Source organism: Dipteris shenzhenensis, chromosome 5 (assembly GCF_047967505.1).
Source record: "Dipteris shenzhenensis isolate YYH24624 ecotype China chromosome 5, Dip_SZ_1.0, whole genome shotgun sequence".
Taxonomy (NCBI): Eukaryota; Viridiplantae; Streptophyta; class Polypodiopsida; order Gleicheniales; family Dipteridaceae; genus Dipteris; species Dipteris shenzhenensis.
The window spans coordinates 4,185,380-4,200,303 of NC_141600.1; the positions used below are offsets into that span (position 1 = coordinate 4,185,380).

The 14,924-nt window shown below is 45.8% G+C and overlaps 1 protein-coding gene across 2 annotated transcripts in view; it reads left to right on the top strand.

Annotated features, from left to right (window-relative positions):
- Positions 1–414: 414 nt before the first annotated feature.
- Positions 415–14,924, top strand: part of LOC147901526 (alpha-1,4 glucan phosphorylase L isozyme, chloroplastic/amyloplastic-like) — a 138,999-nt gene continuing 124,489 nt past the window's right edge. The window contains exons 1-2 of one of the 2 annotated variants that reach the window (XM_087374334.1): positions 415–716; positions 875–1,113. In XM_087374334.1, coding sequence (XP_087230460.1) covers positions 509–716; positions 875–1,113 — 447 coding nt within the window. In that variant the 5' untranslated portion in view covers positions 415–508. The remainder of the gene's footprint in view (positions 717–874; positions 1,114–14,924) is intronic. The other variant, XM_087374333.1, reaches the window with a different exon arrangement.

Sequence of the window (14,924 nt, forward strand, 5' to 3'; positions counted from 1 at the left end):
GGGTGTTTGGGGGGTGGTTTGAACCCACCCTTAGAGGGCATTCCCATGTAATCACGCAGATAGAAGAGAAGACCAAGGCTTCAAAATAGGAGTTGGGCGAGGAAGGTGCTATCAAGAAATGTTTTTGCGAACGACCTTCAGTATTGGCCGCAAGAGAACAAAAGAGGCGGGCATCCGATTTCCACGCTGATTGCCACGAAAAATTCCGACGTTAATGGCAAGTGCTAGAACCATGGTCCAAGGGTCTAAAACTCTATTTGAAGGCAATCGAGATGAGGAAAGAGCGTGGGAATGCTAATTTCCCTAAGATTTTTCATTTGCCCTTTAGAGGAAGCCGGTGGGGCCTATTTGCACACGTGACAAAGTGGGAGTGGAAGAAGATAGGCAACGTGGGGAAGGGAAGCCGTTCGGATCTCCCTCTCATTGCGCAATTGGCGCATGCTCTGCTGCTGCTGCTGCTGCTGCTTCTTGTGTTGGAGCATTCTCATTGCTCGTCGACTCCGGCGCCATGTCCGCGACTTCTTCCCAGCAGCTCTGCCCGCTCCCTCTCCCAAAACAAGAGCTTGCCAATGGTTCTAGCCTGTGCACCCTTTTGCGGCGTAGCGGAGGGTCCCTCAAATTTCGTCTTTTGCAACTGCGCTCGCCGCGCCCCTCCGAAAAATGCACAATTCGTGCCGTGGCCAGCGAACCTAGGCCAAAGCAAGTCCATGAAAATGGTGCGAGCTGGTTCGCTGCTCCGATTTGCATGCGTATTTTTGCTCAGTTCTATATCTATACGAGGAGCAATCGTAAAGCAATACGTGGCTGCGCAACGTCTTCTCATTCCAATAACATGTCCTCTGAACACTGCTTTGCATTCCGCTTATTGATGTAGGACCCCCGTCCGGTCGAAGTCCGTGTGGTGCAGACGCAATGTCCATTGTTTCCAACATCACATACCATGCAGAGTACACGCCTTCCTATTCCCCCTTCAAATTCGAGCTGAAACAGGCTTACGTTGCAACAGCTCAAAGTGTCCGAGACACGCTCATACAACGTTGGAATAAGACGTACGAACTTTTTGAAAAAGCAAATCCAAAGCAAGCCTATTACCTCTCCATGGAATTCTTGCAGGTTGGTAACACGAAGCAATGCCACATGTTAGCCCTCTCTTAGTATCTTTTGGCAGCACTGAAGTACTAGGTTGCTGTTTCTATTGCTTTAGCGGGGGTTGATTTTCATCCCTCATTTTAAGTAAGACCGTAACTCACGTCACTCTTTCATTTAGCAATGCGGTATCTGGATTCCTTGGGTTTCCATGTAAAGTTTCGGAGTGAAAGGACGCTTATTAGGACCTACCCTCTTTCTACTTATTGTCGATGACTTAGAGAATCGATTCTCCTCCAAGAATCAGATTCCTGAAATAAATCACTTTAATGTGCATGCAAAGATATGCAGTGCTGCTACTAGCTAGCATTGCGATCAAACGCATTTGGGAAATTTTCATTGCAACCGTTGCCAAACGTTTGGCCTTTTGCGCGATCTGGGCCTCACAAAGCGGGCGTACCGAGCAATGTTTTATGTATGTTAATGTCTATCTTGTATATGTTTTCGACTTGTGCAGACATGTGACATCGATGATCATCTATGGGTCATGGTGTATCAGATTGCTAGTTTTTACCTAGATACACCTGGATACATGGTCCCTCTCAATTGCTACTATCTAGATCATTTAAAAAACAAAAGATTTAATCAACTAGGAATCCTGAATATATTGATTGCTTATTGTTGGTTCTTTTTAAGAGGCAAGGGCTGAATCATATGTTTTTATAAGTCCCTGCATTTTCTCATGTTTTCAGTATACTATGTACGTTATTTATTGGACTATTATAGCACATACAGCTAATAAGAGAGTTCAAAAGCAAATGCATTTGGAAATATTTGGCAAACGTTTCCAACCGCATATGCAAGCACCTGCTTTCTAAACATGTTCGCTAGCAAAGAAGGAAGTGAATATAGTTTAGAACCTTTGGAAGGGCTCTGCAACTCACCCAACCCACAAGCACCGCTTTCCAAAGATGTTCTGCTGGTCAACCTATTTTAGAACTATTGGAAGACCAATGCAAAACTCACCCAACAAAGCAAATGTGAATAAGACAAGGTCACGATATAGGGTCAAGCAAAACGAGGTCAATATAACATTTGAACGAGGAAAACAGTAAGTGGTGTATAGGATCAAGGGAAAACAAGATCACTATCACATTTTGAACAGCTTTTGAACTTTATCGAAATATCTTCCGCTGGTGCAGAAGCCCCAACAGCTAAAAGAAAATCGGAGTTTAGAACAACAAAAATCTGAATTTGTATGATTGCATACATTCTAGTCTTGCAAAAATCTGAATCTGTATGATTGCATTCCTTAGTGGCGTGCAACAACCAAAGCACTCTGACTATCAGTGAAGATGACGGTAGGAGCAGTCTGACATGCACAAAGATCTGCAAGTAGCTTCCGAAGCCAAACACACTCCACTGTAGCTGTAAAAGCGGCTCTGTACTCAGCTTCACAGCTAGAAGTAGCAGTTAACTGTACTCTGCTTCTTGCTGAAACAAGAAACACATGAAGTACCAAGGATAAAACAATTGCCACTATGTGACACACGAGTGTCAAAACAACCAGCCCAATCACTATCAGTGAACCCATGCATGACAACTGAAGTATCAGCCCCATAAGGACTAAATGAGTGCCTTTAAGATATCTGAAAACACGCTTCACGACATGCCAATGGTGCATAGATGGGCTAGGTTATGACAGCCATAACTGAAAACCAATTGTTTGAAGTGAAGCTATGAGGTCTAGGAAGGAGGGAAGTGGTGATGTCCAATGGGGCTGGAAGGGTCCCCCCCCACCCTTTCCCCGTCTCACCCGGAATGGAAGGTTTTTGAGTGAAAACACCCGATGGTTGAGCAATATTTTAAAAAAATGATGCTCAATAAAGAATAGGAGTGATCCAAGCTTTTGATGCAATAAAGAATGGGAGTGATCCAAGCTTTTGATGCACCCTTTCACCCTTGCCATTTGTTGATGCTAATATCTTTTCTTTAGTTTTGGTTTCTGAAGAGCACTGTTTTTGGCTGAAAAACCTTTCTAAAATTTGCCTTTGTGCAACATAAGAGGCTTATCAAATCAAAACAAATTTAGAGGGAAAATGTCACATGCATCCACACTAGGATGCACGTGAACACGACGTTAGTGTGCTACCTTGTGTGTAATTAAGCATAGGAAAGAGACCATTAGTTGCTGTTGTGTCACCAGGACGTGAAATTCTGGACCTTAGGGAAATTCACGGTGAATGGCCTTTTGATGACTTAAACGTTAAATGGCAAGTGCAATGTAATTTTTTCCATGGGCCAAGGCAAGGGACTGAAGGTTAGAGAGGGGTAAAAATCCCATGGCCTTTTGATGACTTAAATGTTAAAAGGCAAGCTCAATGTATTTTTTTCATGGCCAAGGCAAGGGACTGAAGGTTAGAGAGGGGTAAAAATCCCTTTTGCTAAATCAGGCTCGGAGGCCAAGTTTGGATGAGGTGACTTGTAGGACAAGCAAAGTGAGGCAAATTGTAGGACAAGCAAAGTGAGGTGACTTGCAGGACAAGTAAAGGCAGCTTTTTCAAGATCTGCTTTCTAGAGGCAGCTTTCTCCAAAATTAGATGACTTGGGGGTCAAAAAAGCCATGGACGCCTAGCTTTTCTAGGGCCTATAAACTTAGGCCAAGGGCGATTTCGGAGGAGATTTGCCAGTGCGCATCTTTTTAGAGCCCATCAAGAGCGCCTGGTCACTATTCGCTCTTGTTCCAGAGTCCATCTGATCAGTCGCATCTTCCCAGAGCCTTGCCTGTTGGCTGTTCACATCTTCCCGGAGCTGTGTCAGAAATTCGCATCTTGCCAGAGGCTAGTTTTGCTGATTCTCTTCTTCCCAGAACCCCTTATTAGTCGTCTAGTTGTTTTTCAACTTCCTGGAGCTGTCTCCTGTTATTTTCGCCTGCCAGAGTGCGAGAGATTGCTCTAGACAGATTCCCCTTCTTCCTTGCAGCTGTTCCAGGGTTGCCATAGCCTTCAGATCAGCCGATTGCTCCTTAAAAGCTCTCATACTGCCTCATAATCTTCAGATCCTATTGCCTTGTTGCAACTAGCCTTTCTTTGTGCCAGAAACAGCCAAGGTTGGTTGTTTTGCTGGTCTTTGTCCTGCCAGTATTCCCTTTCTTGCCAGGACTTCCTTGAAGGGTATCAGAGCTGCCAGGTTAGAACATCAGCTAGAATATTGACCAAAAACCATCCCTCCTCACAGGTTGTCACAATATTAGTGTTACATCACTCAAAAGCATCATAACTATGGCTCCTCACTTCAACAGTGATCTTTGGACTCAAATCAGTTTCTAAGTTCAATGGAACTCTTATATAAGGCATTTGAGATCTTGCAAACCCCCTTTCTTTGTATGAAGCCCTTTCCTTTGGCAAAACCGCAAAATTTTGACAAACCAAAAAGGGTCATAACCTATGTGCTTGTATATGGAGAATCTGAGATCATGTGGAAGGCAAAAGTAGTTGTATTTTGACTATTTTGTGCAGTATTAAATCCACAAAATATTTTTGGCACCTAGAAAGGGGGAGATGTGGAGGGCACCAAAATCTGGCCGACTCCTCCTTCTTTGGAAGAAGGGGTAATTTTATGACCACCTAGTCAAATTGATCCTAAAACCTTAGTAAACTAATTGGGCTTTTTACTCAAACGATGTACCCATTCCACCCCCATGCCCTCTCCCCCCTCTCTCCCCGCCCCCCCTCTGGCTCCCCTCCTTAGACTTATATGGCTGGAACTGGGGACAAACATCTTCACCCATACCAACCTTTCCTGCCCTAGCTAACCTGTAAACAGGTCTGACCAAACCAGCTGCTTTCTTTAGTGGTCACATCTTGTGGGGGTCCACATGTGGCCCTTAGCTCATACTGATGGTTTGCACTCAACGTGAAACTGGTCTTTGGAAACTCCAAAGGGCAGTGAGCAGATAATAACCAGCAAATACTTAATTTCCAGCCATTTAGAAAATTATTACAGCCAACTAGAAATAATAATAGCCAAACAAATAATCACAGAATAAACGCAAGGAGCTAGAATGCCCCTGTCGTGAAGCTGGACACCAAATTGGCCCTAAAACTTAGCATTTATTCATAAGGCATCCAAATACAAGAAAAGCACTATCGTGCATCAGCCCAAAATCAGCCAACTAACTAGTCCGATCAAAGGCACTTCCGGCCTACTATGCATCAGTTTCAGTCTCAGAAAGGCATCCCAGTCTAGTGCCATATCCCATGGCAAATGGCAGGGGAAGGGCTGCCTTTATAGGCTACCCTGCACCCCTCCCTAGGCTGGTATTTATGAGGCCTAGGGCTGGCATTTATGGGGCCTAGGGCTGCCTTTATGGGCCAAGGGACCAGCCAACCAGCCCCAAAAGCCCTATATATAGGGGGCCTCCAGGCCCTCTTTCCTCATTCAGCTCCCTCCTGCCTTCAGCCTCCTACAGCTCCTCTCTAGCCTTGCCTTTGAATAGGGTGACACTCCCCAGCGGTGGCCCTCTTACCAGCCTCAGCCCTTGGCATCAGTTCAGCCCTGTGGGAATGGTGTCACGCAGCACATCAGACGGGGAGTCAGGACAGCAAATGGAGTAAGGTTTGGGGTCTGTTTCAGCAGCTCTTTTTAGTTATCTTTTACAGTTTTACACAGCTCATTCTCAGCTCTTTATTTCAGTCATCTCTTAGCTCTCTTATAGGATCTATCACTCCTAGCTTTCACTCTCTCACTCACGCAGTAACCTTGCATTCCAGTGGACGGCACAAGCCTCTCCCTTGCCTTGCAGAAGCATCCTACATCGTCAGTGTGGACAGCATCAAGGTTTCAGTATTGGTCAGCGTTGCCTCTCAGGTCTTTGTTAGAAATGACCAGACAGAGGGTACGCACAGCGGAAGACTTATAGTAATGCCCAGGAGCTCACGTAGTGTGCGTGTGGGATGTGGAATCACAAACTTCTTTACTTAATGTGCATCACATAGATGTGCAGACTCATCAATAGACAATGAACCAGCTAGATATAGAAGACACCAAAACTTATATATTTCCGTCCAAAAATCTGGACACAATACAAAAGAGATAGATCCAGAGTCCCACCAATGGTGTGGTCCTCTGATCTCCTGGAGATGCAGAGCAGGGCTCTTCTGGGCAAGTTGGTGGTTTGTGGCCTCACCCCAAGTGTAGAGACTTTCCGTCCAGTGTGTTCTTCTCCACCTTACTGCCTGTGAATCAGCCTAGGTGGGCAGCCCCTGCCAAGCTTTGTTTGCAGCACACAGGTCCCCTTGGTCCTCCTGAATGTAGGCTCCAAGATAACTGTTCCACTGCTCCAACCTGCTTGTGAATGGCTGCTCCAGAAGATGATGATCTCAGCATCTTGCTGCCCTAGAAGACAGCCAAGGTCCAGCCTCTTCTTGGCTAAGTCTGCAGCACTTGTTGCACTCTCTCACCTCCTGTAGATAGGCCCAGAGAGTAGACTCCCTGCTGCTCCTTTCTGCCCTGGAACTGCTGGCTATGCTGGATAATGAAATGAGGCCTGTGGCCTCTGCTTTTATAGGCCCCAAGGGCCCCTTGAAGTAACCAACCAGTCAGCCCTAAATGGGCCGACTGGCTGATCTGTTTGGGCCGACCAGTCTCCCCCAAAACCAGCCCTTTAAGGGCTCCAAAACTAGGGCCCTTTGGCCCACACTTCTAGGGCTTTTGGCCCTCCAATCTAGGCAAGGGCCTAGCCTATTTAAGGCATGCCTCTGCCCACTGGCAGCCCCATTTGCTGCTCCACCAAGCCCCAGCCATGTCAGCGCCTGTTCACCCTGCTCTCTTGACCCGCCTGTACCGCACCTTTGCTCCAGCCTTCTGGTCATCTGCATCTGCTCCGTACCTTGCTTCCAGCCCTCCGTACTGGCCCGTACAGTTGTGCTGTCCACCTGCACGTCTGCTGCAGATACTTGCAGCCCAAAGACCTCGCTCCAGGCTCTCCAGGATGCTCTTGAGCAGTGCTGCCCACATGATAGCCTTGCTGCTGTCCATGTGGCAGCCATCTCTTCACTCTTGGCTGTGAGGTGCTGTCCATGTGGCAGCCCCCTCTCTTTTACTCCTCTGGGCATCTTCTGCCCTAGGTCTCCCTCCCCCACGCTCTCCTCATATGGGGGCTTACAGATGGGGAGGTGACCTTTCCAACATCTTTGGGTGTGCTCTACGTGTGCAGAGTGAGCTCTTCAGAAGCGCTTTCCATGCTCTTTCGAAGAGTGTTCTTTGTATTTCTTAGTTCTCCAAGTATAAAGCAAATTCTCCCCTGATTGGGGGAGGGGGCCCTCAGTGGGTACAGGGACCCAATCGGTTGTCAACTCTACTCTCTCTCTACCCTCATCTCCTTTCTCTCTCTATGGTGTACAATGCTAATTCCTCGCTAAAGGTTTAAAGAAGGTCTTGCTGTGAATTACACGATCAAATTACCATTGCATGTTACATTGGTATCAGAGCTTCAGTCTGTATGCAGCTTGACTACCGTGAGTGTATGGTTGTGTTGAGATCCGGAAAGGACACACAATCAAGCGCCATGGAAGGGTCAGGAAAAGATTTCAACCTTGAAGACTTTGAAGAGGAGAAAGACTACCAACAAGATATGCTTCCACCAAGTGCTCAAGAAGTGATGGCGAATCTTCTAGAGCAGAATCGGGTCCTCCTGCAGCAACTCTAAGAACATTATCCCTGTTGATAAACTGAAAGGAAAGCAAAGAGTGGACACAAACTCAGAATACTTGCATTATGGAATGAAGAAGAGTGAGGTCCTTAAGTAGGCACCTCATACATGCTCACTGACATCACTGATGACTTCAGAGCTCCACAATCATCTCCTCAATCTGCTCCTAGATTCTCTCAATCATCCTATGTGGCTCTCCACCACCTAACTGTGCTTGTGGGCACCTAACTGTGCCTCTAGCACTCACACATAGAAACCAAGGTGTGCCTGAGGCATACACCTTGAGATATCCCATCAAACCCCCCCTCAAGGGAATGCCTCAGGCTATGTCAAGGATACATCTAGTCTCATAGTTTCTCATGCCATCTCATGGTGGTCAAGGATAAATCTATGGCTAGGTTCTCATGCTAGCAAGGGTTCCCATGGGTGTAAGGTAAACAAGAGGGATACAAAAAGACCTTCCAATGATTATCTCCCCTGCATGTACATGCACACAATGTCTGCAGGAGGTACCATGGAGCAAAACATACACATGGCCTACATCATAAGGTGACCAGAGGTGTTTACAAAACACACAAAACACAATAATTTATTTCATTCATTTTGGAGGACTATCTAGGCTGAGTACCTTGACATAAAAAGAGAGATCTGGAGCATACATAGAGATGATTCAAAAAGCATAATCTTCATGGGATGCCTCATCTTGTGGAGGCAAAATATCCATGTCAAGGCAAGGTCTTACCACATGGGCAGTGTCTAGTGCCTTATAAGATGGTACTATGATAGAACAAGTGGATCTGAAAATCATATCCTTCAAGAGAACAATTATCTTGTCATCTCCATAGTTGTGTAGAGAAGCATATCTTAGGTATCTGACCTTCATCTTTTTCTTGTACTTGGAGTCAAATAAAAGTGCCATGAGAGGGTAGATCTCTGGCTTTGTAGTTGCTTCCTTTTTGGCAACCATTGTTTTGGCAATCTTCAACAAGGAAGTCAGGTTGGCATTTTCATCCTTTGTAGCATAACAAGACATTGCTTTATGTTTTGGCTTTTCACATATTTTGCATAAGCAAGCCATGAGAGGGTCTAACCCAGATATTGGGCAGTGTCTTCTCTCTTACAGGGCTTAGAATAACAACTGAAATGCTTCAAAATATAAGCATTTAATGTAGCAAAGTCTTGTGACCAAATTTCAATCAATGATGCTTTCACTTACATGCTTTACAGAGATGGCTAAGATGAAAGCTTTCCAATGAAAACCAGGTATAGCAATTCAAAGCAAAACTGAAGCCACACTTGTATTGATGTTATTGAAAGTTTCAAAAAACGAGAAATGCTAGAATAGCATCTTATGTAGCATCATCTTCAAAAAGCTTGTCAAAACTGTCAAAACCAAAAGGCTGAACTTGGAGGGCTTGTAGCTTACTCTTCAGAGCAAAGGAAAAGGGGGTTTTTAAGGCAAAAGAGAGCTGTTATACCACAGAAGGTCCTCTGGGAAGAAGAGGGGAAAAAACGCGTCAGAACTCCATAGCTTGCCCCTTCAAAGTCGACTGGTTTTTCACTGATTTCTCCTTGAATATGCAGCCATTGCTGCTCAGATTTCAGCACAGGATAGCCCAAGGCATGGAGAATCTACCCCTGAAAGGAATTAGAGGAAGATGAAGTGTGGGGTTCGCCCCTTCGAGTTGGATTTCCAGCAGGAAGGGTGTGGGAAATGGTTGAGAACCGGAGGAGAACAAGCTTAAGCAAACTTTGGGGAGAAGAGGAAAAGGAAAGCAAAGAGTGGACACAAACTCAGAATACTTGCATTATGGAATGAAGAAGAGTGAGGTCCTTAAGTAGGCACCTCATACATGCTCACTGACATCACTGATGACTTCAGAGCTCCACAATCATCTCCTCAATCTGCTCCTAGATTCTCTCAATCATCCTATGTGGCTCTCCACCACCTAACTGTGCTTGTGGGCACCTAACTGTGCCTCTAGCACTCACACATAGAAACCAAGGTGTGCCTGAGGCATACACCTTGAGATATCCCATCAATCCCAGCTAGAAGAAAGCGAAGATAGCTGGACCAAACAAAACAACGTCTGGAGGTAAAAGAAGCAGAAAAGCGGCTGGAAGAAAGAGGAACCACAGAATTTGAAAAACTGCTCTTGTTGATGCGTGAGGAACGCAAAAATAGGAGGCATTGCGATGCGCAAAGCTCGCCCAAGCAGAGAGGCAACAAAAGCTAGACCCAGAGGCGACGCTTCTCCAACACAAATGGATGTTAGCCGCTATGCAGGCAAGTTTGAGCGCAATAGCCGTCACCACCACAGCTTTGTCATCGACAAAGGTAACACCACTCACTCGGTCCACTCTAAATTTTGTTAAGTATGATGGTAAGTATGACCATTCAGCAATTTTGCAATCTATTCACCTGTGTGCTGCCCTTGCAGAGCCTGTTGCTGCCAACATCTTAGCCCTCATCCATGGCCTTATACTGCTTTTAGGCAGCCCTTCCATGTACCCACATGTCTTGCCCACATGGCAGCCTGCATGCTGCCCATGTGGCAGCTATAGATTTTCTTTCTGCTATCTGCACCCGTGGCATCCTTTTTCTCTGTCTACATGGCAACTCTCTCAAGCGCTTCTCTGCTAATGATCATCCTCCCGCATGTCCTCCTCATTTGGGGGACTCACAGGTGACAAGGTGACTTCTAAATCCCAACATGGGGAAACAATCCCAAGGGTGGAGATGGGGTGCCTTTCTTAAGAAGCTTGTTGAGGGTTTTGATATGGATGGAGGGCCTCTCTTCCAACATATGAAACAACAATAGGGGGAGCTTTAGTTGGAATGTGGGCACTTTTTCGAGGATGTTGCTGAAATTCTCTTTGTTGTATTACAATCTCCATTATATTTGATAAACCACTAATTTGGAGTATCCTAGTGGTATTGGATCTTGCCTTTTCTTCATGATCCTTTCTTGGATATCGACTGTGTTGTCTACCTATACTATCTTCTCTTGTTTCATTGACTTCATTTGTGTAGTGTTCATTTCATAAACAATCTAGCCATAAGCTTTAGTGGGTGATGATCAATACGTATTGCCTATTCATGCCAGTTGTATGTGTTCTGCATGTTGGCTACGTTTTGGAAATGCTTATACGTGTTGATGCCGTAACCCTTGAGCTGGCTCTAAGGCTTAACCTAGCTTAGGGTCAGGAGTAGTAGTGGAGTGGCTCGGGCTAGGTGGGAATTGAGTAGAGGGAGGGAGTGAGGGACATGAGTGGAAGCTGTATAGAAAGAAAGAAAGAAAGAAAGTTTATTAAAGTCTTCAGAAGACCGATGGGTCTATGAGACTGTGAAAATCCTGATACAACAAGCTGTGGTAGTGGAGCTACTAAACAAGCATCCATACTAATGCAAAATGAAAAAATGCAGAATGGCAGTACTAAGTCCTAAGTACAACATAGTCATGTCGATGGTCGACTATATATCAATCTCAGCATCATCATCAATATCATCATCATCCTCGGCAACAGCAAGATATCAGGATGGATGAGGCAGTGGAGGCATAAAGTCGGCAATAGAGTGCTGTCGGCCACTCAGAGGTGTGGTCCTGGCACATCTCCTGGTCGTAGCTCTACGTCTAACTAGGGCTACTGTGACCCCCGTGGGTCAGGCTCCGACTCTAAACAAGGAGGGGATGTCTCCAAGTGTAATCTGTGTGTCGACCTCTGTTTGAGCTGTCGGGTCACGGGCTCCGGGTCACGGTCATGTCGAGGCCTCGTCTCGTTGGGGTCCATGTGATCTAACTGAAAGAACTCCGTGATAGAGCTCTGAGAGGGATCAACCGAGGAAGAAGTCTGCTCGTGTCTCCGTGCTCGAAGTATCCTCTCGTGGTGTCTAAGTGCCTCATGAATGAAACCTGCCAAACACCGCTGGTCTGGGTAGGAGAGGAAATGGGCTAAAATCCCATAACTATCCTTGAAGAGGCAGTGGAAACATCCTCGGATCTCATAGTACACAGGACATCTGAAGATGAAATGCTTCTCTGTCTCAACCTTGTGTATGTCACACAGTGTGCATATGCGAGTGTGCATATGCGCCGCGTGTGCATCTAGGGGAGTCACATGTGTGTGTGTGTGTGTTGTTGGTGTGTGTGGTGTGTGTGAGTGAGGTGGTGAGGCCGCCTGTGCGTGAGCGTGAGAGAGGTTCGATCCTGTCGTGAGAGAGAGAGTGTGTGGTAGCATTGGTGTGCGTCTCCTTTGGAACGCTGTTTTGCACGTCTCGTGAGAGGTAACAGAGCTGAGCGGAGGAGCGCCTCGCCTTAATCCCCCTGCAGGTTTTTCTTCCCCGTACGTTTTCGTACGTTCCGTACGTCCGTACGGTCTTCGTCCCTGCGCAGATCTGTGTGCAGGCCGTACTGTCTCCCTGCTCTTCGTCCTCTTTCGTACAATGCAGAAATACTCTAACCTTTCCGTACAGATTTCGTCAGCCTCTCCGTACAGCCTAGTCTCCTTGTCAGTTTCCGTACAGCCTAGCCCTTCGTCAGTTTCCGTACGCCCAGCCTGTACCGTACCACTTTCGTTCATTCTCTCCTAGTTTTCGTCAGTTTCTCTATACAGTTCAGCCTACGTACAAATTTCCTTGGGTATTTTTCTGCAATTCATCATCGTCCGTACAGACTTCTCTGTACAACCCCGTTGGTGGTCTGTACAGCATAACCTGCTCAATCCCTTTCGTACTTCATCCTCGAGCTCCTTTTCTTACTAAGTCATGGCAGAGTATTCATATGAAAAAACCTTTCAAAAGGAGCGTTCGGCTCCCTGCAAGAAACAAAAGCAGGTTGAGGGTCAGCATGACCCGCTGCATGACACGATTGAGGCTCAACTAGTATATGATGTAATGCATGAAGGATTTGCAGATACGAGAAAAGAGTGTAAAGACTCGGTTCCTTCAGTTGGCCTCATGGTTGAGGTCGATGAAATTGTGGATCCAGTCAGAGAGTATGCCAAGAATGCAGTCATATTATTCTTTCCAGGCCGGATGCCACCTGCTGCAGAAATAGGCAACTGGCTGACACGCACATTGGCTGGCTCTTTTGTTCGTAAAGTACATTATGCAGCCAGGGGTTTTTTTGAGGTTATCATGGTGGATGAGATCCACAGACTAATGCTTTTGGAACATTCACCTCTCTTTTTTGGGCAGCAAATGGTGCATGTCTTGCCATGGTCTCCCACAAGGGACTTTCAGGCTCTAATCCGACATAGATGCCCAGTCTGGGTTGAAGTTGTTGATTTTCCCCAATGCATGGCTTCACTTCTGCCCAAAATCGCAGCCTCTTTAGGTAAAGTGGTCTGCCCACCACGGCCAAATGGTAATTCAAACAGATTTTGCATTCTTTGGGATACTGATAACCCCACACGGGACTCTTACTCAGTCACGGTGAATAATGTGAACATGGGGAGTGCATTTTATAAACTCAAATGGGGTTTATTTGCAGGGGCCTGCTTTGAATGCAAAAAGTTTGGACACATGGCTTCACAGTGTCCACTGAACCAACATAAAATACATCATGCCTCCTTGCCAGTCCACATGCCCACTAAAGATGCTCCTACTCCAGTTGCCAACAAAAATAAAAGCAGTAGACAGCATATTGGGAGTCAAGATAAAGGCAAAGATTCAATAGCCACCAATGCGAATCTTACTTTACATTCGCCTCCTGCTACTCAATCTTTGTCCAAAGGAAAGCAACCTTCAACTGATGGCTGGCAGAGCCCAAGAAAGGTTATATCTGCTCGAAGAATTCCACCCCCCCGCACTTGGAATGGTGCCTCTTCTAGCGGAAACACCCCAGAGATCAATACAGGAATTGGAATTACATGGGCTGCAGTAACAGCCAGCAGAACACTCTTCCCTGAAGAAGACGTTGCTGCTTTGCTGTCCACTTCTCAGGCGACTACTTCTCAGGGGCGAGGCCTCGACCCTGAGATAGAAATGCAAGGCTGACCTCATACATTTTGCTGCTGTACATAGTTGTTACATTACTATAAATATCTGTATATATGACTGCTCACATCACCTCTTTTACACTCAATGTCCAGGGCATGTGTGACAGTAGGAAATGGAAATCTGTGTGGCTGTACATCAACAGATTTCAGCCTGACATAGTAGCATTACAAGAGCACAACCAACATATTTATGCAGGCAAGACGGGACACTACTGTGGGTATGACATTTTCTATGCTGGGGAGCACTCTTTCTCAGGGGTTGTCCTTCTGATTAAACATGAGCTTCAACCAGTCATTGCATTAAATGATAACAAAGGCAGATGGCTTGTTCTCCAATGCATTATAAGAGGAGAGGTGTTTGAATTTGCTTCAGTTTATGCACCTCAGTCATCCCGAGACAGAACTGTAATTTGGGATGCTATGCAACAATACCCGTGGAGATCTCATGCCTACATATGTGGGGATTTCAATAATGCTCCACAATAGGGAGACAACACTTCCAACCACGATCATATGTTATCTCCTGAAAGGCATGCCTGGTCTCAACTACTTTTGCATTTGGATCTAGTTGACCTCTGGAAGGAATTGCAGCCTCAGTCACTAGGCTACACTTTTCAACATAATGCTCTCTCTGCTTATAAGGCACGACTGGATCGTTGGTACAGTGTTGCTCCACAACAAAATGGGGATTTCGCATGCAAAATGTGGATTGACTATGCCTTTGTGCATTCAGACCATGCACCACTATGGCTGAGATTATCTTTTCATAAGATGCCAGATGATAGATTGCCACAAAGGCGACATCTAATCATCAACAACAGTTATTTGCAACATGCTGAATTCAAGGCAATGGTTACTGAAGCAGCTCATTGTCTTTCATCTAACAGCCATTTTCATGTTGATGATGCCTGGGCTTCTTTTATTTCTAAAATGCAAATGGTGATTAGAGCGTATGGCAAGTCTTACATGAAGTCGCTGAGGGAAACCATTGCTCAGGCCAAGTCTACTTGTCAAGACCTCACTGAACTCAGTCATCATCGTTCGTTGTCCATGCATGAGCAAACCACATTATGTCAGGCCAGACATTGTCTTAAACTAAATGATCACAGGAAACTGGCAAAATGGG